Source organism: Geotrypetes seraphini, chromosome 6 (assembly GCF_902459505.1).
Source record: "Geotrypetes seraphini chromosome 6, aGeoSer1.1, whole genome shotgun sequence".
Lineage (NCBI taxonomy): Eukaryota > Metazoa > Chordata > Amphibia > Gymnophiona > Dermophiidae > Geotrypetes > Geotrypetes seraphini.
Window position 1 is genome coordinate 54,348,197 of NC_047089.1, and position 27,680 is coordinate 54,375,876.

At 41.6% G+C, this 27,680-nt stretch overlaps 1 protein-coding gene across 2 annotated transcripts in view; it reads right to left on the reverse strand.

Moving 5' to 3' along the window:
- DCLK1 (doublecortin like kinase 1) overlaps positions 1-27,680 on the reverse strand; it is a 533,653-nt gene that overhangs the window by 237,102 nt on the left and 268,871 nt on the right. For both annotated transcript variants that reach the window (XM_033950508.1, XM_033950509.1), the window contains exon 5: positions 26,651-26,767. In XM_033950508.1, the coding sequence (XP_033806399.1) occupies positions 26,651-26,767 (117 nt within the window). The remainder of the gene's footprint in view (positions 1-26,650; positions 26,768-27,680) is intronic.

The following is a 27,680-nucleotide window of genomic DNA, read 5'->3' on the forward strand; positions in this document are numbered from 1 at the left end:
TGGGAGCCTCGCAAGACTGCTGCTGGAAGTGCTGCTGGCCCTTTTTATTTTGGAGGAAGAATGGGCAAGAGCAAGTGAGAATTGCTCCTATCCCAATGTGCCGCCAGGAGATCGCGATAGGCCTGGGGGGATGCCAGTCTCGCTTGCTAGGTGGTGGGCAGTCTCACACGTTTCGGTAGTGTGCAGATGAGAGTGTGAGTGGGACTTGGGAAGGAGCAGTAGCTGATGTTCTGTTGGGGGTTGGGGCGCAGGCAGAGGTGCAGGCATTACTCTTGTTTGGGAGGGAGGGAGCACTAGCTGACATTCCACTGGGGGTATCGGTAGGGGTGCGGGTATGGGCATGTACTGATCATGGCAGCAAAAGTCTGCCTCTTCAGAGGGGTTGCTGCAGTGGTGGAGGGAAAAGACCAAGTCCTCATTTTTGGACCATTTTTTGGGTCTAAAAATCTCAGTTTATATTCGAGTATATACGGTACATGTGTAGAAATCAGGTGTACAGAAAGCGTGCACCCACTTTTACAAGTATCTGCAAGCAGCTATTCCCAAAGGTCTACTTTGGGCAGAGTGAAAGCAGAGTTGCAACATACTTACATCTTTTAAGAAACACGTGAGTACTCAGATAGAATAGATGCACACAGTTATACCTTTGGAACAGGTTGTGTACTAAGGTGATTTTGGAAGCCTATTTTATAAAGGGACACAGGTGCCTATTTTACCTTTAATACTGACTCCTTTTAGGACTTCTTACACAAGCGCTCTGTCATTAGACTACTCCTCTTATGATCTGAAATATTTTTCATACATTTCACAATGTGTCATGAGCGTCAAAGCTCTAGTCTTTGAAAGTTGCAAACAGGTTTAATTTCAAAATACAGTACAGTGTAGATTATCTATGGTTACCAGATATCTGGATTTTCCCAGACATGTCTTCCTTTTGAGGACATGTCCGGGGGTCCGAACAGCTTTTCATAACTTGGCACTTTGTCTGGGTTTTGAAAAGCTTCCTGACAACATCGCGTTGGGAAGGGGTGTATACACGTACGTGTGCGTGACATCACTGCATCGCAGCCGTGCATGCGTGGATTCCATCTGGGGGTGGGACTGGAGAGCAGAACGTAGTGGAACTGGGTGGTCCTGGGGGTGTGGCCTGGGGGTAAAGATTTTCCTTTGGGAAAATCAGGTAACCCTAAGATTAACCAACCTTCCCTAGTCCTACCATCCAGAGTATGTGACCTCCCCCACCACCACTGACATCATCACATCACCTTAAGAAGCACACATCTTCTCTTCCTGTTTTCTGGCTTCACACACAGCAAGGAAGCCATGTTTTTATAATAATAATAATAATTTTATTTTTATATATTGCCAAACCTTCAGTTCGAGGCGGTTTACAATAAGAAAAAGCTGGACATAAAGCAAATTACAATAATCGTCAAAAGGTTTCTCAGAAAAATACAATTACAATTAATTCAAAATCAGAATCAAAATTAATTTGTCTCAAAGGTGGTTCGACATAAAAAGAGACTAAAGATACAATAAATATGGATCATACTCAAATATTTCTTACAAGATAGAAAATACAATTAATTCAAAAACTTTTCAAACTAGTAAGTTTTCAAAAGTTTTCAAAATAAATACTAAGATTGAGTTAGTAGGAATTCATTGTACCAGCCTAAAATGCCAAGGTTTTCCACAGAAATCTCTTTATTACAGCATGCTTTTGCTTAAGGGAACGAAAACCAGCAGGATCATCGTATATTCTTGTTTAAATTATAGAATTCAAAAGTGGGTAGAGAGGTAGGTTGGAGACAATTCAAATAAAACTTTAAAACAGATACAACCAAATTTGAACAGAATTTTAGCCTCAAATGGTAACCAGTGAAGCTTTAGATAATAAGGGCTTACGCGATCATGTTTTTTAAAGGCCAAAAATCAGGCGAACTGCTGTATTCTGTTCCATTCTTAGCCTGCTAACAAAGACTTAGATAAGTCAAAGTCGTTGCTGCACCAGTCCCTCTCTGACGCGTTTCATGCTTCTTCAGGGTTGGGGTAAGTGAGTTGCTTATGACTTTTGCACTTATAGTAATCCCGACCCTGAAGAAGCATGAAACGCGTCAGAGGGGGACTGGTGCAGCTACGACTTTGACTAAACTAAGTCTTTGTTATATAGTGATACAATATTTATGTGCCTGAAAGGATGAAAAGATGAAATATAGTTAAATACTTTTTCTCATATAAAGCACTAAATTAATTTATAAACATTACAGAAATTGATGAGTTCACACCGAAGAAAAGGTGAACTTATGAGGAGTGCTGCTACACTGATCTAATTGATCTTATTTATCTACTTGATCGGGTGGTATTCTGAGGATCCCCGGTGTGTTTAAAAGAATATTTATGACAGCTTGATTTTTATCAGTGCTAATTTAATTGTTTTTGCCACTAATGATTACACACAAAAGATCTGATTCTATATATGGCGCCTAAAAAATCAGCACCAACTAGTATGGTGCTAAGTGCAATTCTGTAAAAGTTGTGCGCACCATATAGAATCACGCTTAGCACTAGTATGTGTCATAACTGTTAGGCGCACCCATTTAAGTCAGCTAAAACCAGACCTAAATGTTTGCACCTGATATGCGGCAACCTGTTGGTCGGTGCATAACTTTTCATAATGTTCACAATCTGATCACAAGCTACCCTTAGCCACACCCCCTTTCAGAGTCACACACTGGACATGACGCACAGCACCAGGTAATGCGCATACCAAGCTAAGCGCATAACTCCTAATTAACAGCTGTTAATTGGCAATTATTGGTACCAATTAAGATAATCAATTAGGTTCTCTGCATTCATAAGCTAAATGCGTCAATGGACACGCCCAACCTTAGGCACCATATACAGAATTTGAGAGTAAGTGAGGAATTCAGTAAAAGTCTCCCAAAATTGGGTGCACAAGTTTGGGCGTGAATTGCAGATGTGCATGTAAACTAATCAGCTAATTAGGTGCTAAAAATCAATAACTTATAACAAGCAATTAGCAATAATTAGAAGCTATGGAAAAATTGGGATAGGCTAAATTATAGTTTTTGGTGGAACTCTTTGTGTCACTATTTAAAATGGAAAGGATAATTGCTTTGAAGCAGGGAAATTTTAAGAAATTTCAGATTATTTGGGAAGCCATTAACAAGATACTGTAAAGATTGAAATTACTGCATAGAATAACTATTAATTTTTTCCCTTTTGCTCATACACGTCCAGGGTGGGGTGGGAATATTTTATGATTTCTTTTGCTTAGGAATAATTGTTGGGTATAAGGGAGGGGGGATATTTGTTGCGAGTTAGAATTTGATGATATATTAAGAGTGATGTTAAAGTTTAAAATGACTGTATTATATGTTACACTTATTGTGAGTTTTAAAATTGAATAAAGATTTAAAAAAATAAAAAAAGAAGTTATGCGCAGTTCTTCTCTATGCCCTATTCTATAACATGCACATCTAAATTTCATAGCATGCAATTCCAAAGGAGGTGTGGTGATGGGAGGGGCATGGGTGGGTTAGGGACATTCCCATTAGAGAATGACACGGTGACAAAATTCATCACCGTTCCCGTCCCCGCGGATAACCGCGGGAAACCATCTTCATGTCATTCTTTAAGGAAAGAGGGAAGAATCAGAGTATGAATGGCCACAACCACTGACCCTCAAGCTTTGCTTTGAAGAATGCTGGTGTAGAAGGATTGAAGTTGAAATAGACACTACAGAATGACAGTCTCTGGTATCCAGAGCAGATATTGTGATGTCATAATGCCTCATTCCACTAGTGCCTAAGAGCCAATCACATCAGTGATGTCACAATGGCTTCATTATCCTTGGCTCCCATAAGAATCAGAGTATGAATGGCAACAACCACTGACCCGCAAGCTTTGCTTTGAATAATTCTGGTGTAGAAGGACAGAGTATGAAATAGACACTAGAAAATGACATGGGTTTATTTCCCGCAGTTATCCGCGGGGACGGGGACGGTGATGAATTTTGTCACCGTGTCATTCTCTAATTCCCATAATTTAAGTGCAATGTTATAGAATACCTAACTTGAACATCTAACTGTCATTAGCTGGGTCCCAGCATTTATACCAGGCATAAGTGTTTTCGCCCAAAGTTAAGTACAAAATGTGTGCCAAGCTATTATTCTGTGCAGAGCGCCCTTTATACTCTTAGAATACTAGTTTAGCACAGATCATCCCGACACCTAACTTGCACCAAATTTATAGAAGAGAACCTAGCACTTGTGTGCATAACTGCCAATTTATGGCATCAATCATGTATATAAGAGCAGGTTATTCTGAACACGTGGTGTACAAATTGGTGTCTTACATTAGGCATGCCTTATAGATTCACCTTTCGCCCTGAGACTGTGGGTTTTAATTCCACACTGCTCCTTATGACCCTAGGCAAGTCACTCAATCCCCCATTACCCCAGATACATTAGATAGAGTGTGAGCCCACCGGGATAGATGAGGAAAAATGCTTGAGAACCTGAATGTAAACCATTTAGGGCTCCTTTTATTAAGCTGCGCTAGCGGGTTTTAGTGTGCGCTTAGCGTGCGCTGCATTGCCCCGCGCGCTAGATGCTAACATTGAGCTGGCATTAGTTCTTGGCATATAGCATGGCTCGGCAAAAACGCTAGCGCACCTTAGTAAAAGGAGGCCTTAGGCTCTAAGTGGTAAATAAATAAAATTGTCAAAGTGAACATGTGCTTGTATGTGAGAGAGAAGTTTTTTTGTGCACATCTCTCAATGGGAATGTGTGTATGAGGGATCACTGAAAAGTTCTCAGCCCAGCCAACAAAACAGGGGCAGTCTCCATCGACGGCTGAACACTTATTTCAGTGATTTTCCACTTTTTTTGTTCCGTCGGAAAAATATGGAACAAAAAAAGTAGAAAATTGCAGGACTAAGGGCTCCTTTGACAAAGGTGCGTTTGGGCATTAACGCGCGGAATAGCACGCGCTAAAATGTTGCACACGCTAGACGCTACCACCTCCTCTTGAGCAGGCAGTAGTTTTTCGGGTAGTGCGTGCTATAGTGCGCGCTAATCCGGTGCGTGCGTAAAAAATGCTTTATAAAAGGAGCCCTAAGTGTATAGCCCTTGATGGAGACTACCCGAACTTTGTTGGTTGGGCTGAGAACTATTCAGCGGCCCCCTTGTACTTGATACATAACTTGAAGTTAAGTGTGAATGTTTTTATTGGTGACAGGAGCTGTTGTGCAAGTGTGTTTATGTGTATGAACTAGAGCAGGGATCTCAAAGTCCCTCCTTGAGGGCCGCAATCCAGTCGAGTTTTCAGGATTTCCCCGATGAATATGCATTGAAAGCAGTGCATGCACATAGATCTCATGCATATTCATTGGGGAAATCCTGAAAACCCGACTGGATTCCAGCCCTCAAGGAGGGACTTTGAGACCCCTGAACTAGAGGATGTGTATATGTGGTGCTTGGTGTCAGAAAGGGAGTGCACATGTGTCTGAAAAATGTATAGAGAGAGCACATGCATCCCTGCCAATTTCCATTCATGCGTTTTTTGAACTCACACAGGAACTTTTTGTTGCCAATCGATTTAAATGTAGAAGTTTCACAACATAAAAAAAAACTTTACATTTACATGGACTTGAATGTAGGAATGGATCGGAATTTTTGCTTCCAGTATATTCAAGTTATATGTCATATTTTTCTAATACCCATGTTTTTCAGTAGAAAGGGAACATATACAAGTTGAAAAGGGGCATAGATGAAATTGGCATCCTTATTAGCTATTCTTTAACATTTCCTATAATTAACATCTTTAAAAAAATGTTATTGATAATCACCTGTTTGGCTAAATTAGGGTTCCTTTTACAAAGGTGCGCTAGTGGTTTTAGCGCGTGCCAAAATGCCACACGCACTAACCGCTATCGCCTCATTTTAAGCAGGCGGTAGTTTTTCGGCTATAGCGTGCGCTAATTGTGTGCTTGAGCTAAAAACACTAGCGCACATTTGTAAAAGGAGCCCTTAATTGTGATCTCTCTATTTTATCCTACCTATCAGCTCTCAGTGTACCAGATTTCTTATAAATAACACACTAGTCCTCAAGACATCAAATATACATGGTACTAGCTAACAATTTATTTTTTTATGTTAAAAGCTGCTTTCCTCTAATAAAAATGCACTTTAATCCAAATCTTCTCTATATTATAACATCAGTACCAATATAAAAAAAAAAAATGCAACCAACCCAGAATATTTTGTCTTCTTCAAAAGTCAGGGAATTTTAATTGAACAGGCGTGCAAAAGAGCCTATTAGAATAGCTAAGTATTCACTGCCAAACTACATTACAAGCAGAAAACCAGAATTGAAAACTACAGTGCTTTTTCTTTATACCAGATTGGTTATGGCAAATTTAAGTCTTTATTTTTTTCCCCCCAAATTATTATGGCCATCAAATTCTGCAATAAGCACCTGTCTACATAAGAAATACATGCTTGGGATCCCAGTACATACACAGCAAATAGGGATAGCTGAAATTTCACACATATTCTCAGTCACAATGCATGCTTGATAGCGTTAGCTCAGAGATTGCTCAATGTGTCCACCTGATTCATACATGAACATAACACACCAGAAGATCAACGGTATATTTAACTTACCTTCTATGAGTTCTAACATGGGAGCAGTCTTTTGTAATTAACCAGATAGAGTTAAGAAGAAAATAATTATTTCCCTATACTAAGCCAAACTGTAGCAGAAATGAGAAAAAGAAGCACAGCAGTAGGGTTAGTTAAGAACAGCTGAAGCTGCTCACAGAGTGAGCTGAATGAGATGCAGGATCCATAAGCAAGTGCCTTTTCTGCGTAAGCTTGACGTCTTCTGAGCAGCGGTGGGAGGTGCAGGTGCTGTCTTAGGGCTATATCAAAGGTGTCAATTAAACAATATGCCACTGCTTCAGAGAGCTGAGGAACCACCACAGCCAACTCAGAGCTCATAAAGCCTCCAAAGCCTAAGAAATTTCATATGCTATGCTATGATTCATAATGAGGTGCCTGGGGCTTAGATGGGGGAGGGAACAAAATACTATATGACTCATCTGAAAACTGAAATGACAGTAACTAGTAAAAATGATGACTGACAATCTACTGACTATTAAATTTTACAAGAATGTGGGTTTAGCTGGCATTTACCCATTTACTAGTATTTAACCATATCCTTTCCCATTGTTAATATAGCAAAAAAAAATTAAGATTAATTAAAAAGGAGCAGAAACAAAACCTAGGTGCCTTTCTCCCATGACACATTAGTTTTTATCAATGTAAGATGCAGAATGGCGATTATTACCACTGCGTTAACTGTTCACCACACTGGTTACAGTATTTCTTCCTTAGAAACAGAACTATGTACAAATTGTAAGAATTTTCACCAGATCTGTATGGAAAAGCTAAACTCTTTCCTTTCCATTTGAAAAACAGAAAGCAATACAAAACATCTAAGTGGAATAAATAAAATCACATAAATAAGAAAAGTAAAGATGGGGCAGAGAAGATACTAATGGGAAAATTCCATAAATGGCGTCGGAAAAGACAGGAACCTATAATATAAGCGTCTATCTCTTGTCATTAACATTTAGGCGCCTATTAAAGAATCATGCCTAACTTACCCCTTCCTTTGCAAAGCCATGATAGCATTTTTAGCACCGGCTGCCGCGGTAACAGCTCTGATGCTCATAGAATTCCGATGAGCGTCCAAGCTGTCACTGCCGTGGCCGGCGCTAAAAACACTAGCACAGCTTTGTAAAGGAGGGGGTTAAACTTAGGTGCATGTAATGTAGGCCAGGGTTTTAAAGACCTACATTATAGGCATCTTAAGTTCTTTAGAGAATCGCACTTAGTGGCACCTAAGTCCTTCTCTGCCCCTGAACACACCTACTTTGGAGTTAGGCACCTATCACCCAATTAATTTTTATTTTTCTCAAGCATCAACTTGTTAAAGCTCATAACTGAAGCCAATTTACTATTAAGTTAGGCGTCTATCTTAAGGCACCTCTTACAGAATTTCTCCCTTAGGACCGCCCTTTTGCAAAGACGCGATAGTCAGTCCTGGCGTGGTAAATGCAACGCAGCCCCTAAGAACTGAATGGGTTGTGTCACATTTGCTGCATGGGGCATACTACTGCGGCATCCATCCGAGGGTCATCAAGGAACTGAAAGGGGCTATAGCTGAACTGCATTAACCAATAGCCAATCTGTTGATCAAATCAGGAAAGATTCTGGAAGACTGGAAAGTGGCGAATGTTACGCCGATCTTCAAGAAAGGTTCGAGGGGAGATCCGGGAAACTATCCTGGGAAACTATCCTGATCTTTCCTGACCTCGGTATCGGGAAAGATGGTAGAGGTGCTGATAAAGGACCACATCATTGATCACCTTGATGGACACAATCTGATGATGACCAGCAGCACAGCTTCAGCAAGGGAAGATCTTGCTTGACGAACTTGCTGCACTTCTTCGAGGGAGTAAACAGGCAGATAGACAAGGGCGACCCGGTCGACATTGTATATATGGATTTTCAGAAGGCATACGACAAGGTCCTGCGTGAACGACTACTTTGAAAAATTGTGAGCCATGGAATCGAGGGTGAAATACTCACATGGATTAAAAACTGGCTGGTAGATAGGAAACAAGAGAGTGGGGGTAAATGGAAAATACTCGGACTGGAAAAGCGTCACGAGTGGAGTACCGCAGGGTTCGGTGCTTGGACCTGTGCTCACCAACATATTATAAATGACCTGGAAATTGGTACGACGAGTAAAGTGATTAAATTTACAAACGATATGAAGTTATTCAGAGTACTGAAGACACAGGAGGATTGTAAAGACTTGCAATATGACATAAACACGCTCGAGAAATGGGCCGCAACATATCAAATGAGGTTTAAGTGGATAAGTGTAAGGTGATGCATATCGGTAACAAAAATCTTATACATGAATACAGGATGTCTGGTGCAGTACTTGGAGAGACCCCCCAGGAAAGAGACTTGGGAGTACTGGTCGACAAGTCAATGAAGCCATCCGTGCAATGCGTGACGGTGGCGAAAAAGGCAAACAAAATGCTAGGAATGATTAAGAAGGGGATCACGAACAGATCGGAGAAGGTTATCATGCCGCTGTACCAGGCCATGTTACGCCCTCATCTGGAATACTGCATCCAGCACTGGACGCAACATATGAAGAAGGACACATGAAGGACACATGAAGAAATACTACTCGAAAGGGTCCAGAGAAGAGTGACTAAAATGGTTAAGGGGCTGGAGGAGTTGCCATACAGTGAGAGATTAGAGAAACTGGGCCTCTTCTCCCTTGAAAAGAGGAGAATGAGAGGGGACATGATCGAAACATTCAAGATAATGAAGGAAATAGACTTAGTAGATAAAGACAGGTTGTTTATCCTCTTCAAGGTAGAGAGAATGAGAAGGCACTCTCTAAAGTTAAATGTGATAGATTCCGCACAAACATAAGGGAGTTCTTATCTGGAACACTTTTCTGGAAGCTGTTATAGGGGAAAACACCCTCCAGGGATTCAAGACAAAGTTAGACAAGTTCCTGCTGAACCAGAATGTAAGGCTAATCTCAGTTAGGGCACTGGTCTTTGACCTAAGGGCGGCCGCATGAGCAGCCTGCTGAACATGATGGACCACTGGTCTGACCCAGCAGTGGAAATTCTTATGTTCTGATGTAAAAGGGACCCTTAGAGGCCCTTTTACTAAGATGTGATAAGAAACACACTTAGGCCTAGATTTTCAAAACCGCTCTGTTCAGAAGGCACCGGAAGGTGACCAAACGGCCATTAATTGGTCATTAATGGTGCAGTAATTGACAGTGCTATTAAAAACTAATTAAGAAAATAAAAGTAGGTGCCATGAGGCACCTACTAAAAAAGGCACCTGAATCACATCTACGCAGATGCTTACCAGTGCCAAATGTCATAAGAGGTGTGGTTATAGGCAGGGTTGATGTTCAGCTAAGAATGATTCTATGTCAAAGATAGGTGCCAGAAATGAAAACCTGTAAAACCCTGGCCTATATTTCTGGCAACTATCTTCAACACAGACCACGATTCTCAAAACAGCTCCGTCATTTGAACGTTCATTCAGCTGCCGGCCAATTCCGGCGCTGTTTTGAGAATCCGAGCCTTAGTGCATTTTAAAGTAGGACTTTCTTACATGCATAGCCAATTTCTAGAACATCTCTAGAATACATCTTTTTTCAAGCCACATGCTAATTTTTCCATTAGCACACAAGACCTGCAAAATATTAACAAAGGAGCACTTAGTGCATCCTATTTTGGAGGTGCTAAATGCTCCTACATTAAATCAGTTTTCCAGTAAATGAGCTAGCTGGATAATGTTTCCACACCCATTCTCTGCCTATAACATGCCTCCTCCCCCCAAAAAATATTTTTTTTAAATAAATAATGTGCTTTTTAACACATTTTGTGGTAAAGCCTTTTTTTCTTATGTTAAACACACATTAACGCTTAACATGGACTAGTAAAAGGGTCCCTTAGAAATGGAAAGGATCAATTTGGAGAATATTGTTCAATAAAAGGAGATAGAATATTCTTTCGATATACTAGACTGAATTCTACATAAAGCACCAAAAAATCAGTGCCAATAAAAATTAGTGCTAAGCGCTGTTCTATAACCACTCAAAGTTGGACACCATTTATAGAATAACATTTGGCACAGAGATCTGTGCCCAAGTTTGGGCATGAGGATTTACACCAACTAAATCTTGATGTAAATTCTTACATCTAAATTATGTATGGATCTCCCTTATTCCATAGAAGGCAGAAGACTTTGAGTTCTTTCACTTAGTATGCACAGAAGGGGAAGATAATTTGTCTAAGATGGGATAAAGGTATATAAAGAGTGGTATGGGTTCAAGGCTTTCAGTGAATACCTAGCCCTGCAGCTATGCTTTTTTTTTTGTTGTTTTGTTTACTTTTTGCTTGATGCAGTTTGATTGGTTGAACCAGCTGCCAATCAAACTACATCAGAAAAAAAGCACGGCTGGCTGGGGATTCACCCAGCTCCCTGAAGGCCCTGATGGTACTACTCTGAGTTTGATTAGTTGAACAGGCAAGTCTCTTCTGTTGCCTGCTGCATGCTCAACCAATCAAATTCCATCAAACAAAAGTGGCCCACCTCAGGGGATTCAGGGGAAGCTCTGAATCCTTTGAATGCTTTGATGGCACTGTTTTGATGAGCAGTGAGGACAGAGCTCAGTTCTGCTCCCGAGTGATCACAATTGAGACCCACTGCTGACTGGGGCAGGACAGGATGTTCCCTCTCCTCACAGACCTGAAAAAGAAAACTGCCAGCAAGAGCTTGTTTAGCTTTGTGGATTTGTATTCTTTCTGGAAGGCTGCACATCTGTCCTGTTTGTTCTTGAAGCCACTTTATGGCTGTGTGTAATAGGACATGCAGCTGCTTCACCTGAGGACAGCTATGTGGCTTCTGCTGCTTTCCCTCATTGTACAAGGTAAGCATTAATATTCTAATATTACACGTCATTGCATAAAAATCAGTAGCTTGAACACAAAAAGCATTCAAGAATAGGTTATAGTTTAAAATACATATTTAATCTTTTCCTGGAGCAAGAAACACTGCAATTGTTTTCCTGGCATTTGCTGCACACTGTTAACTGCATCCATTACAGACTGCATTCTCATATATTCTTAGCATGAGTAGTACTTTATGTATGCTAAAACCAGATACATTTGATATGAAAATGTGTGTTTTAAAGATTAGTCTACTAGTTCACTGCCTCTAATTTTGTTTTTCTTGCAAAATAACTGATCTCCTCCCCCTCTTTTGACTCTCCTCTGGTCAAACTGTGTGTGTATGTATGGGAGACTTTCCCAGTATTGAAATAATCATGCATGCTGTTGAAAATAAGTACAATTTGGGACAGAACCAATTTATTTAACAATGCCCTATTCTCCTACCTTATGAACAGAAAAACAACTGCTCTTCCTCCCTCCCCTGCCTCAAGTTGATTGTTGACTGGAAAATTCATTAATCTTGGTTGGAATATGTATATATCTATGCAACAAACATAAACAGTATTTAAGGTAATTACTGGTTGCCAATTAGGGTATGATAAATCCACACAAAGTAGTTTCAAGTTTATTAAAAGTTTGATATAAACGCAGTGTCAAATATTTTCAATGCGTATAATTTTAAAAAAAATTGGGGGGGGGGATAAATTAAAACAAATTTATACAAGTAAACATACAATCTATGTACACAATTAATTAGTGAAACATAAAGGAAGAGGGAACAACAATAGATAGTAGAATATTTCTCTCCAACCTCTAGAACTTAAACATGACTCAGAAGGTAGATGGCTAATAGTTAAAGCTCAAATCTTTACGCAGGTGGTTCTACTTGTCAATATATATGCTCCTAATACTGACTCCCCTGAATTCTTTACACAACTCTTTCACTCTATCGTTGAATTTGATCCACTTCCAATCATACTAGCGGGCGACTTTAATTTGCCTCTAGACCTTTGGTTAGATAAACATTCTTCCTCCTCCATCACCCATTCTAAAGCTGCCTCTACCCTTCACTCTCTTATCAAACATTATAATCTATTTGAGCCTTGGAGACTTCAACACCCGGATAGTAGGGAATACACGTATTTCTCTTCACCGCACAGTAGTTACTCAAGAATAGATTATTTTCTCATTTCCTCCTCTTTAGTTCCCAATTTAACTACCACCAACATTAACAATATAGTTATCTCAGATCACGCCCCGATATCCATTACTTTACAGTGGTCTGCCACCCAACAAATCAGATCTCCAATATGGAGACTCTCTAATACTCTATTAATGGATGATGTTGCTAAACACAGACTAGCTAAGTTTATTGATGAATTCTTTCTCTTTAACATGTCTGATTCTATTGATGCATTGACTATTTGGGAGGCTTTTAAGGTTTCTCTTAGAGGTGAACTAATCTCTATTCAAGCTTATCAAACGAAGAAAAATAAACAGGAACTTCTCAATATTGACTCTCAAATTCATACTCAAGAACAGGCCTTTTTTGCCTCCAATGATAAAAGCCTCTTACCAGAAATATATAAATTGAAATATTCTTATAATAGACTGGCTAGTCTTGCCGCACAGCAAGACATTTTCCTTACCTCTACCAAATATTATATAGAAATGAATAAGAGTAGTAAAATGTTAGCTAACTACCTAAAAAGGAAACGACTTAAAATCCAGATCCCATCTATAAAAAGCTCTACAGGGCATTTATTATCCTCGCACTCTGACATTTCTACAGCCTTTCATTCTTTTTACTCTACACTATACTCCTCAGAAGTTTCTGAGCAACCTGATTCTATAAATCATTTTCTGGCTTCACTAAAATCCCCTAAACTCTCTTAAGCTGACTGTGATACCCTACAAAAGCCGTTTGACGTCTCTGAAATAATATCATCTATAAAGCACCTCTCTTCTGGGAAAACACCTGGATTAGATGGGCTTACCGTAGAGCTTTACAAGGCCTTCCAAGATAAGCTGTCCCCAATACTTACTTCTCTATTCAATTCTCTAAGCTCTCAGCGGATCTCTTCCAGTCATTTTCTTGACGCTACAATTATGGTTATCCCTAAACCTAACAAAGACCCCCAACAAATCTCCAACTATAGGCCCATATCACTATTAAATGTTGATTACAAAATTTATGCCACAGTCCTTTCCCATAGACTTCAGCACCATATTAGTAAACTCATCTCTTCTCACCAAGTTGGTTTTATGCCGGGTCGACTCATTTCCGACAAGTCTCGCTTTTTCTTCCACCTAGCATCGATTGCTAGTTCTCTTAAAACTCCATGTATAGCCATGTCACTAGATGCCGAAAAGGCATTTGATAGAGTGGAATGGTCCCATTTGTTTCAAACAATGCAAAGGTTCAGCTTTCCTTCTAAATTTTTAGATTATGTCCAAATCCTTTATTCCAATCCCAGGGCCTCTATAATTACTAATAATATTTTGTCACCCTTTTTCACTTTGCACCGTGGTACCCGTCAAGGATGCCCCCTTTCACCGTACCTTTTTAATCTGGCACTTGAGCCTCTTCTTTTAGCCATTAATTCTACTACAGGCATCTCGGGCATTCTACACGGCAATGCAGAATATAAATTATCGGCCTATGCAGATGATATTCTTCTCTATCTCACCAAACCTGATCATTCCTTTCCTGTTCTCTTTGATCTCATTCAATCCTTCTCTGTGTTCTCAGGTTACAAAATAAATAAACAAAAGCAGAAGTCTTACCCCTCAATAACTATTCTTCTCCTGAATTAATTCAGCCGTTTAATCTTCTATGGTCCCCGTCGCATATCAAATACTTGGGAATTAATCTATATACATCATTTCCTGCTACAATCAAACACAATGGCGATAATTTGATAACAATCCTTAAATCCCTGTTACAATCCTGGCATCCCCTCCATCTCTCATGGTGGGGTAGAGTTGAGACGGTTAAAATGGTTGTAGCTCCAAAAATTAACTTTGTGCTTAGCATGATTCCCCACTTATTTCCACCCTTTTTCTACAAAACAGTAGATAAACACATTTCTGCCTTCATTTGGAATCATAAACCCCCCAAAATTGCCCTTAAAAAGCTTAAAGCCCCAAAGGATAAAGCTGGTGTTTTTCTTCCAGATTTTCTACTTTATCATAAAGCTTTTATTTCTCAACAGGCCAGTAATTGGTTTACTTCTTCCCATACATATCTCCCGCTTTGGCTTCAAATAGAACATGCTCTTTTCCCGGCCTACCCTTTACTGGCCCCTATTTTAACTTCTGACGCTATACTCCCCACTATTAATCCTATTGTTTCGCAATCAGCCAAATGTCTGCTTGAACTTGATGAAGTCCTAGACATACCTATCAAGAATTCTGTATATATTCCTCTATGGCACAATTCCCTATTCCTCATTAATAAAACACCCATATTTTGGTCTAAATGGGCCACTCTTGGAGTTTGATATTTAGTGGACCTTTGCACTCACTCGCTTCAACTTCTGACATTCTCAGAACTACAACATAAATTTGATCTCCCGGCCTCTTTCTTTTACCAATGGCTCCAACTCTCCTCTATGATTAAAAAATCTAAAATTCTACAATTGAGGAACACTGAAACTCCCACTATGTTTCATTTGCTTCCCAAACTCCTGAACACAGGTCACGTCGCATCTTCTATATACAAACTTCTTCTTATTTCCCGACGTGATGTACCTATTTCTCTGCCTTTTTCTCACCTTCCTTCCTCCCTCCTTCCTATGTCCCCCTTACTGCCTTCCAGCCTTTGTCCCACTCCTTCCCCCGAAGCCTGCCAGCCTACCTCACTCCCTCCTTGCCGTGCCAAAGCCAGCCTGCCTACCTCCCTCCCTCCAGTGCCGAAGCCTGGCCTACTACTGATTCAACAACTCCCTTCCCCCCCGGACCAGCCCCCACTGCTGCTTCCTATCCGTCGCCGCTGCAACTGAAGGAAAGGAAGGTCCAGGTGCCGGCCCACAAGACTTCTTCCTGACGTCAATTCTGATGTCGGATTGGAAGTTCTGGGCCAGCCAATCACTGCCTGGCAGGCCTGGAACTTCCTCTCCAATGTCAGAATTGACGTCGGCAAGAAGGTTTGTGGGACGACGCCTGGACCTTCCTTTCCTTCAGTTGCAGCAGGTGGCAGGTAGGAACCAGCGGCAGTGGACCCGGGGGGGGGAGGGGGTGTTTGAATCGGCAGTAGGCCAGGCTTCGGCACTGGAGGGAGGGAGGCAGACAGGCACTGGAGGGAAAGGAAGCAATTGCCTGTTCCATTGTCCCCACGCACAGCTTCGGGATGCTGTCTCTGAAAACGGGACATTTCAGCATCCCGAAGCTGTGCATGGGGACAACGGGACAGGGGATCTAAAAACGGGACGGTCTCATTCAAAACGGGACATATTTACACATTATGTAAACCATTCAGAGCTCCCCTGGGAGAATGGTAGAGAAAATTAAATAAATAAAATGTGAATTTTGTCACTCTCTGTAGAGAATGAGGCTAATAATATTGCATTTGTTTTGATATTGTCCTTGGTCTCTTGAAGAAAGAGTAGTTTTTGGATGAAGGCTCATGGCACAGAATTCCAGCACTGTTTCTGACCAAGAAAGAAGCAATGAACAAGCCTGGTTTATTGTGCTGATTTCAGCCAAAGGTGACCGACTCTCCATTCACTCCACACCTGGACTAGCTTGCTAGGCAGTTTTTCTCTCCAATTATAGATAACATCTGTATTTCTACAACACATAATGCCAGTCTGTGAATAACTCTGAAGGATAGATTTTGGAAAGGTGGCAGTGATACAGAAGTCAAAAGGAGAAGTAGCAAATGTTATAAATGACTTTCTAAAAGAGACCAAGATGTGGCATTGTTCAACACAGGGATGGGCAATTCCTGTCCTCAAGAACCACAGGCAGGACAGATTTTCAGGATATCTACAATAAATATGCATGAGATAGATTTGTATCTCAAGGAGGCAATGCATACAAATCCATCTCATACATATTCATTGTGGATATCCTGAAAACCTGACCTGCCTGTGGCTCTTGAGCACTGGAATTGCCTACCCCTGGTTACACAAACAGTGAGTGGCTAAGAGTACGTATTGTACTAATGTTTAGCATAGCAGTGTACAACCTCGGTCCTCAGAAGCTTCAATCTAGATGGGTTTTCAGGATTTTGCCAAAGAATATGCGTGAGATTATTTGCATGCACTGCCTCCATTGTATGCAATTAGATCTCATGCATATTCACTGTGGAAATCCCAAAAGCCTGACTTGGCATGGGCTGTGGTTGTTCACCCCTAGTTTAGCTCCTGCCAAAAATGTCACCGCATGTCATGATAACAAAATGAACATAAACCCTCTCTAACGAGGATGAGTACTTGAAATACTTACACAGGCACTGAGATCTGATGAGCTACACTCCAAAATATTGAAAAAGCTGAAGGAGGTGCTCAATGCACCACTCACAACTCTATTCAATTTGTTCTGAGGGCCAGAAAAAGATGAGATCTAATTCCACTCAAAACATTTGGGAACACGGAGGAAGTAGGTGACTACAGAACTGTCAGTTTAATATCAGTAGTGCACATAGCTATGGAAACACTATTAAAAAAAAGTTCAGCACAGTAACTTGAAGGACTGTAGACAACGGGCATTAACAAAAGGAAAATCTTGTTAAATTTTATACAGTTCTCAGATATGGGGTGCACTGTTATAAAATTACTCCCATTAGGATTAAGACAGAGAGGGGTCAATGCTCAAAGTTCATAGTAGAATGAAGATTCTATCACAAAATCAGTGTAAAAAATTGCCATGGCATGCTCAAACTAATGAACATGCAAATTAATTGGCTCAGGCAGTGAGAGAAGAGCTGACATTAAAAAAAACCCACAAGCATACTGAAGCATGCATCAGTCCCTTATCCCCAACCCAACATTTCTTCCAGTGCCCCTCCCCCCCACCAAACATATCTCTGGTGTCTAGTGGTATCTGCCTCAAATCCAAACCTCCTGACCTGATTCCCCTTTTCCATTAAAAAAACAACCCTGGTGGTCCTCTGGCCCCTCTGGCCCCCTCTCCTGTCCAAGTGCAAAAAAAAAAACATACCTTGGTGATCAAGTGGTCTCTCCAACTCCTCTCCCTTCTCCCCAGTTGCAAGCATGCCTGGTAGTCTAGCAGAGGCCCACTCCAGAACCTCCATATCTCAAATGAGGCAGAAATGAAACCCACTGACTCCTACTCCCAGTCGCAGTCATCTGCAAAATGGTGGCGGCCCTCCTCGAGTAGTACATCATGGGATCCATCGGGCAGGGCCTATCCACCATATAAGGGAATTTCTCCATTTTGCAGAAGATGGCACCTAAAGGCAGGAGTGAATGGACATTGCTCTTGCCTCATAAAAGGTATGGCGCGCAGGAGTGGATTTTCCACTAGATTACCAGGTCATTTTATTTGTGACAGGAGGTAAAGGAGAGGAAGAAAGGGGGCTAGGGAGCCACTGGATCACCAGGACATTTTTATTTACACATAGGCAAAGTAGGGAAAGCGCGGGGCAGGGGAGGGGGGAGGAGAGGGCTACTGAATCAACTGAACTTTTTTTTTATATTAGGGGATAGGGACAAGTGGGGTTGGGTCAGCGCAACTTAATACTGACACTGAAACCATCTGAACACCATCTCAGCTAGTAAAACCTGCAGAACAACCAGTGTACTGCCATTTTAATGCTTTGTGCATTAGACCTAGACTTGTCAACTGGGTGAAAAAATTTTAAACCAATAGAACTGAAAGTGGTGGTCACTGGATTCTGATCTCATGAAGGTAAAGAGACCAAAGGGGGGGGGGGGGGGGGACCCCAGGACTTAGCATTAGGGACAGTTCTTCTCAATATTTTTGTCAGCAACAATGTACGATGGATGTGAGGGATAAATATGTTTATATGAGGTCCCTTGATTGTCATCTGTTGGAGTGTCAATGCACCATTGTTTTTTGGTATTCATAATTTCTTGTATCTCTCCTTTCCCTTTGTATTGTTTGTATTTCTGGAATTGCAGCTCCTATCCCCTTAATTTGGGCTTAGTTTACCTTTCTTTCTTTTTTATTACTATCTTTTCACCCTGTTTAAATTTCTTTTAGATTTACTTCAGATTTAAATCTTTTAAAAATTTTGAATTAAAAACAGTCTGTAACATGGAAGGTGTAAAAAATATTAAAAGAAACCTGAAATTCAGTAGACAATGCAAAATAAAAAAATTGTTAAATTATTCATCTAGATTTTAGTAATCGATTAATTGCAAATTAATTTAGAGATCTTGGAATTATTTAAATCAAACCAGTTACATTTTCTGGCAGAAACTCTGGAATTCATTGCAGGAGAATGTGGTAAAATCAGTTAGCTTAGCAGGATTTTAAAAAGGTTATAATAATTTTCTAAAAGAGAAGTCCATAGGCCATTATTGAGATGACTTAGGGAAATCCACTGCTTATTCCTAGGATAAGCAACATAAAATCTGTTTTACTCCTCGGGATCTTGCCAGGTACCTATGACCTGGGTTGGCTATTGTTGGAAACTGGATACTGGGTTTGATAGACCTTCAGTCTATCCCAGTATGACAATTCTTATGTTCTTAATTTTTAATTTTATTTATTCAATTTTCTATACCGTTCTCCCAGGGGAGCTCAGAACGGTTTACATGCATTTATTCAGGTACTCAAGCAATTTTCCCTTTCTGTCCCGGTGGGCTCACAATCTATCTAATGTTCTTGGGGCAATGGGGGGATTAAGTGACTTGCCCAGAGTCACAAGGAGCGTGGGTATGAACGGGGAATGCGTGAGCTTGTATAGGTTTGTGCGACTCACAAATGGAAGATTAGATTAGATTAGAAAGTTATCCAGTTAATGCGTTATATTTATCTTATGCTAACTGGCTAATGCACAGTTAACAAGAGGGAACACTTAGAGCACCTTGTAAATAGGATGTCTTTAACATTCCCACGTTAACTATCAGCAAGAACCATATACTAATAGAAACAGTAACACATGACCTGATTAAATAAGTACTACAAATGCCTCCACTAATTGCCATATTAGATTTGTAGCTAATGCATGGTTCAAACCCACATTAAGCTGTGTTTAATGAAAATCTTAACACACTTTAGTAATGTCCTAAGCATGACTTTTCATAATTGGGCAAACAAAGTTTATACATTGAGGCCTGGATTCTCTATAGGGTGCCAATATGGGCGGCTGCCAATTGCATGTCAATCACGAAATGGCGCCCTATAGAGAATCGTGCCTCTGCGAAAGATAGGTGCTAGAAATGTAGGCCAGGGTTTTCCGGGCCTACATTTTGGGCGCCTATCTATGCCATAAAACACACCTATGGACAGTAGGTGCTTCATGGTGCCTAATGCCACTTCTGGCGTATGCCACGCCCATAGCTGCAATAAATGCCTACATAAGCATGATTCCGGTGCCATTTATTTTGGCGCCAGTAGACACTTTATTTTTACCATTTTTTATTGTTTAAAACAACACTTCTCAGTTAACTTAGGTGCCAGTAGGGCACTTACCAGCATCTAAGATTCGGTGCCATTTATAGCAGTGTTTCTCAACTCAGTCCTGGAGTACCCCCTTGCCAGTCAGATTTTCAGGATATCTACAATGAATATACATAAACTTGATTTGCGTACACTGCCTCCATTGTATGCAAATTTCTTTCATGCATATTCATTGTGGATATCCTGAACACCTGACTGGCAAGGGGGTATTCCAGGACCGAGTTGAGAAACACTGGTCTATAGAATATCCCCCTGAGTGAATTTCATACCCTGCCAATTACTAAAACAAATATGCAAGCTGGTTGGTTTCGCTCATCTTGTTTTCTCTGGTACCTCTTTAGGACAGAGCATAATAGAGATCATTTTGTGAAGGGAGTGGGGGTGGAAAAGTTGAAATCACCTTCATTTATTTTATTAAGATTGGCAGGTAAAAGTTAATCACACATGGCAAGAATTGTTTCTATTTGCTGTTGTTTATTTAAGAGTCTCTAAAGCTAACCGTGGAGGCACATGTTTGAGTTTCATAACAAGCATGCCCACACATCATGGCATCGTGCCATCAATAAGTGTTCATTTATCCTTTGGAAGATATTATTTATGTATACTGTGGGTTCTGTAGTACCTCAGTGATATGTTAGTGATTGTCCTGGAGTAGGGATAATTCTGTGACTGGACACCAATTAAATTTCAAGAACATAGTAACATAGAAGATGACGGCAGATAAAGACCCGAATGGTCCATCCAGTCTGCCCAACCTGATTCAATTTAAATTTTTTAATTTTTTCTTCTTAGCTACTTCTGGGCAAGAATCCAAAGCTCTACCCAGTACTGTGCTTGGGTTCCTACTGCCGAAATCTCCGTTAACACCTACTCCAGCCCATCTACACCCTCCCAGCCATTGAAGCCCTCCCCAGCCCATCTTCCACCAAATGGCCATATACCGACACAGACTGTGCAAGTCTGCCCAGTACTGGCCTTAGTTCAATATTTAATATTATTTTCTGATTCTAGATCCTCTGTGTTCATCCCACACTTCTTTGAACTCAGTCACAGTTTACTCTCCACCACCTCTCTCGGGAGCGCAATCCAGGCATCCACCACCCTCTCCGTAAATTAGAATTTCCTAACATTGCCTTTGAATCTACCACCCCTCAACCTCAAATTATGTCCTCTGGTTTTACCATTTCCCTTTCTCTGGAAAAGATTATGTTCTACGTTAATACCCTTCAAGTATTTGAACGTCTGAATCATATTTCCCATGTCTCTCCTTTCCACTAGGGCAGGGGTGCCCAACGCGTCGATCGCGATCGACCAGTAGCTCAGGAAGGCAACGCGAGTCGATCGCGGAGCCTATCCCGGGCTCTGTGATAGACTCGTGTTGCCGTCCTGATCTACGGGCCGATCAGCCTTCCTCTCCAGTTTTCTTTCTCCCTAGGGCCTTTTAGCTGGGCGATCCGCCCAGCTGTCATCTGCCGCTGCTGAACAAAAAACCGGGTCCTGCCTTCGCGGAAACAGAAAGTAGGCAGGACCCGGCAGGAAGAAGAACAAATGCTTGTCTCCCGCATTAGCCCGTAGCGAACGCTTGCTTCAGGGCTCTCAACATGTGTGTGCCGGCTTCTCTTCTCTTCCCTCCGAAACCGGAAGTTATGTCCGGGGGGGGAGGGGAGAAGGGAAGCCGGCGCGCACATGTTGAGAGCCCTGAAGCAAGCGTTCGCTACGGGCTAATGCGGGAGACAAGCATTTGTTCTTCTTCCTGCCGGGTCCTGCTTACTTTCTGTTTCCGCGAAGGCAGGACCCGGCAGCATTTCCCCTAATAGGTCGATCGCGATCTTGGGCTGATCAGCCTTCCTCTTCCCGATGGCAGAATTGACGTCAGGGAGAGGAATGCTGGTTGGCCGAAGCAGGGAGAGCTTGGGGCCTGTTATTGGTGGCGTTTGGGTCCTGGTCCCCGATGGCAATGGCAGTGGCAGTGGCTTGGGGGAGGGCAGGGAGAAAGAAAGAAAAAGGGCAGGCAGGGAGACAGAAGGAAAGAAGAGAAACAGAAAAAAATGAAAGGGAGGCAGAGAGAAAGAAAGGGCAGGGAAGAGGAAGGAAAAGTTGGGGGGAAGAAATGAGGTCTGGAGGAGAAGAAGCATACAGGCTAAAAGAAGGGAAGAAAGATTGTATGCACAGTCAGAAGAAGAAAGTGCAACCAGAGACTCATGAAATCACCAGACAAGGTAGGGAAAATGATTTTATTTTAAATTTTGTGATCAAAATGTGTCTGAATTTATATCTGCTGTCTATATTTTACACTATGGTCCCCTTTTACTAAACCACAATAGAGGTTTTTAGCGCAGGGAGCCTAGGAGTGTCGAGAGCAGCACTGGGCATTCAGCGCAGCTCCCTGCACTAAAAACTGCTAACGTGGTTTAGTAAAAAGGGAGGGGGTGGGTATTTGTCTACTTTTGTATGGTTGTTACTGAGGTGACAGTGCATAGAGTCATCTGCTTTGACCTCTTTGAAAACCCTGGAATAGGAATGATGATTAACATTTTCTATGCGTACAGTGTGCGTTGTGTTTTTTTAAAATTTTATTGTTGGTAGATCATTGTGACTTGGTCATTTAAAAAGTAGCTCGCAAGCCCAAAAAGTGTGGGCACCCCTGCACTAGGGTATACATATTCAGGGCTTCCAGTCTCTCCTCATACGTCTTTTGGCGCAAGCCTCCTATCATTTTTGTCCCATTTTAAAACTTATTTTGTAATGGTAACCTAGGCCCAATGGGCCTTTATAAAATAGGCTTTCTGGCACCAAGAATGCACAAATTAAATGATACAAATTTATACAGGCTCCAACTTGGTATAAATGTGTGCATGTACTTTACACATGCACTCGTGTATTTTATAAAATACACACATCATCAAAACTCTGCCTCCATTCCTCTGCAGCAAGCATATAAATATATGCAGCCTTGTAGATATGTTTGTAAATGGTCACAAAAACCAACAATGGGGTGAGTCAGCAAAAAAAAGTGAATGTTCTTCAATGGCCAAATCAAAGTGCAGACCTGAATCCAATAGAAAATTTGAGGCAAGATTTGAAGACTGAAGCCCACAAATAATCTCTCTATATGTTGGGTTACCAGATGTCTGGGGAAACCCAGACATGTTTTTTTATTTTAAGAGGACTGTCCGGGTGCCCGGAGGGATTTCCAAAACCTGGCAGTTTGGGTTTTGGAAGGCCCCGAACTTGGGAGGCCACTTCTGGAGGGCCTCTATGCATGCGCAGATGTCAACATGGTGACATCACATGCATGCATGCATGTGACATCATCGTGTTGATATCCATACATGCGCAGAGGCCCTGAGCTCGGGGAAGAAGACACGAGATTTGTGTGGGGGCAAAGCAAGGTGGAGCGGGAGTGAAATGGGGCGGGACCATGTGTCCTGTTTTTAAAGAGGAAATCTGGTAACCCTACATGTACCTTTGTTACCAGCAGAAGAGCAGTTTCAGACTATCCCTTTTATGACATAATCTCTTTTCATGTACAGGCAAAAATTAACTTGAAATCCCAAGGAGCCATGCAGCACAAATACCAGGAAACAGAAAGAAGCATGTTTCCTCCCATACAGTACAAAATAAAGACAGCAGACGTAAATTCTGAAACTGGACATATTTCAAGCACTAAAATGAATATAAAATGAGTTTTTTCTACCTTTGTGGTCTGGTGACTTTGGTTTTCTGATCATGTTGGTCCCAGTCTCTTATTCTGGCTCTCTGTTTCCAGGGCCTCCTTTCTTCTTCACTTCCTGCCCTATGTCTATCTTTGGCACTGATCTTTCAGATTCAGCTTTCTTCCATTTTTCTGTTCCTTTTTCACCTAATCCATATGTATCATCCCTTTCTCTTCCCTTCCCCTCTCATCCACCCATGTGTGGTACAACCTCCTTCTCTCTTTCCATTTCCCTCCATCCATCTGGACTGGTTAAAATCCAGATCCTCTGCTCTATACCTTCTACAATGGTGTCTGCAGAGAATCCGGCTTTTACTTATGTGTTGTCTTGGATCCTCTGCTGTCTTAGATATGGGACTCCAACTTGCCCTATTCTTCTCACGATCCTGTGCTGTCTCAGCCAGATCCTGTGGCTACCCTGGAATCTCTGCCGCCTTGGTTTCTCCCAAATCCAGTGGTTGCTTATCCACCCTGATATGCTCTGCTTCAACAGGGTTTACCTTGCCCAGAGCTTCAGAATTTGTTTTTATTTTTTTTTACATTAAAGTTGGATCCAGCGATCTCCTCTGGATCTGACTTTTCAGCAATAAAGTTGGATACATAGATACCCAGATCCACCTTTAATATTTTACAAAATCATAAAAGTGGCTAGGACAGACACAGGACCTAGGACAGACTAAGCAGCAATGGATCTGAGGCAAAGCAGGGCAAGATGGAACCCCATGTCAGAGAAAGCAGAGAATCCAGAGCAGTGCATAAGTAAAAGCTAGGTCCTCTGCCAACTTGACTATTCATCTTACTCTCTTCTCTTTCTCTTGCATGTCTTCCCTATCTTTTCAATACACCTTCCCTCCCCTCCATCCATGTGCATTTCTTACTTTTTTCTTCCCTTCCTCTCCATCCCATACACATCATATCCCCTCTCCCCTTCATCCATGTCCAGCATTTCTCCTCTCTTCCCTTTTACCCATCCATCCAGCCATAATGAAGGAGTCTGGGACTGGTTTTCCTAAGTGTTGAACTAAATTTTCTCTTTAATAAAATGCTGAATTATGTTTAGCTGCAGACCTAACTTATCTCATGTTCTAGCCTGCCTGCACTGGGTGTTTTAGCTTGGGCATTCTAGCTTCTTATGGCTATCTCAGCATAAATGACATTTAACAAAAAGACTGCAGGGCTTAGATAAGTGATCTGCTAGTGTGAGCTTAGGACCAATGATTGTTAAGAAAAGTAACACATGAAAAGTTATTTCTAGAATTCAGTTGTATAGCCAGAAGAATATATAAATATCTCTGTAACTTCCTGTTTTCGGGACTTCTGAAGCCAGCTTGGGGCTCAGGGGTCCGCATATGCTGAATAAACATCTGTGCTTTCTTCAAGTCTCTAAGTTTTGTGGCTGCCCAAAGTGACCTTTCAATACCAACTTTATCAATTTCCCCACCTCCCTCAGTCCAACATAACCCCCTCTCTCCCTCCTCTCCCCAGGCAAGTTCAACATTTTTCAGCCTCTAACCTTCCTCCTTCTGCTGCCCTCTCACTTCACTTCCTGACCTGGAGTTCAAAGTCCATTCAAGGTCTGGCACCAGCGCTAACTTCAGGGATGAAAAGCCTTTGTGTCCATGCACTCAGGAAGGCCCTATCAGCTCTACCCCCTTTGACACATATGCATCAGAGGGACAGTACCAACAGAGCTTCATGAGCAGAAAGACTCGAGTGCTCTTCATCATTAAAGTTAGCGCAAGTGCCGGGCCTTGTATGGATTCCGGACTCCGAGGCAGGCAATGGGAGGACAGCAGAAGGAGGAAGGCTCTTCATCACTGAAATTAGCGCTGGTGTTGGGTCTGTCTCCTTATTGCTGGAGGCCAAACTAGAGGTAGGCAGCTGGAGGGTGATGATCATCCTGAGCCTGATGAAACTTGGGAGAAGAGAAAGAGTTGCCTGGATCGTGGGACCCCCTGCAGCTGTGAGGCCCCAGAGCAGATGCCTTGTTTGTCCTGACCTATCGCCGGCCCTGACCCTAAGTATTTCTCTACAAATGTTATGCAACACATCACATAAATCATTTCTTCACCAGTGGCTTCCCTTCTTGCCAGCCTCCCACCTAGGCAATGATTGTGGAGTAATTTTGAAATTGTTCAACAGTCAACATTTTCCCCAGTCTCAGCCAGAAGTCTCTGTTGTTCTTTCAAAGTAAATAAGCTTTACAGTGAAATTTTCCTCAACAGTTCCCTTGAGCTAAGGCTACTGACTTTGGCATGAAGAGTTAACTGTAGCATCAAATATTCTAGTCCTCATCAAAAATAATTGACCTAGGTCCCATGGAAACCAACGCCTGGTTCTATGAGGTACTATGTATTTATAAGGAGCAAGCGCATCCACTCTAATGGAGATAGCATAAAGCACAGATGGATACCAACCTGTGCATCTCAAAAGAAATACAAGATGTGCTGAACTTTAGGCACCAGATTATAGAATTTCCTTTCATATACTTTTGAAATAATGATCTAATTTTATTTATATTTGAGCTTGTACAACATGCAATAGCAACCCACAATACAATAGTTTCAGCATACATGGGAAATAGCAAATTCACTTTCATTATATTCATGTTTCTCATATTATAACAATCATTTCTTACACGCAGCCTATAAGAAATCAATTTTATGCATTTTCCATATATGCAATAAATTAACAATCAGAATGCTTAATATATGCTATATTACCTGAGCTGGTAGAAGCAGGGGATTTGCTGCGCCGAGATGGTCCTGGACTCTTGGTGGTGCTTCGCCGTGATGTTGTAGCTATTTTGGTGTATGAAGTGGATTTCACAACCCTACATTCTAAAATATAAAATATGAAAATTAGACACCACTGTAATCAATCTTTGTACAGTGAATTTATACTGTGACTAAAAGAGAAAATCAGAGTATATTCCTAACATCTGTACAAAGGAATTTCCTGAAAGGGGGAAAGCTTCATGGAAGCTCTCTATTGATTTATATTTTTCATATTTTAACAAGTAGCACATACTTAAACAAGTTAGTTTTGTAATAACAATCTTCCCCTTTCCATATCACATTGGTGGTATTTTTGGAAACAAATTTTGTATGTAAAATCCAGGGGCCATAGCCGGCAAGACACTTTTGAGGGCCAGGGGTGGACTAAGGGGGCCACACATTTCCTCTCCCTTCCTCCTCCACCCTCCTCCCTCCCCCCATGTTAAAATCATTCCTTTGCTGGCGGGGATGCTGTAACCCCACTGGCTGAAAAGATCCATTTCCTGAGTCACCCCTCCCCCTTCTCCTGATTCAGTCAAGAAAGTCAGTGGCATGTCTCCAACTGCCAAGAACACTCCCTGAACATGCCTAATTCATGCACAAACTTAGCATACTCAGGAAGTACCAGCATTAGCAGCTAGAAACACACCACTGACTTCCTCACTCCTCAAGCAGCACAAGGGCAAAGGATCTCGTTACCTAGCAGGGCTTCAGCATCTCCACCAGGCATTCAATGGGAGCTGTAGTTTTGAGTGGGCCTGAGCCCAAAATGGATGGGTAAACCCTGTATTATGTATGTATAAGATAGGTTCAGATAAACACTATATTGGGCCCTTGGCAAGCATATTTCTGGGGCCCCCTTACCAGTGACCCCCCCATCTCCCACCATCATTTTAGCTCTCCAGAAGTAGTGGGGAAAAGTGCAGAGCCTAGCTATGGGCCTGATAGCAGTAATAGTTTGTGAGTGAGCATGGGG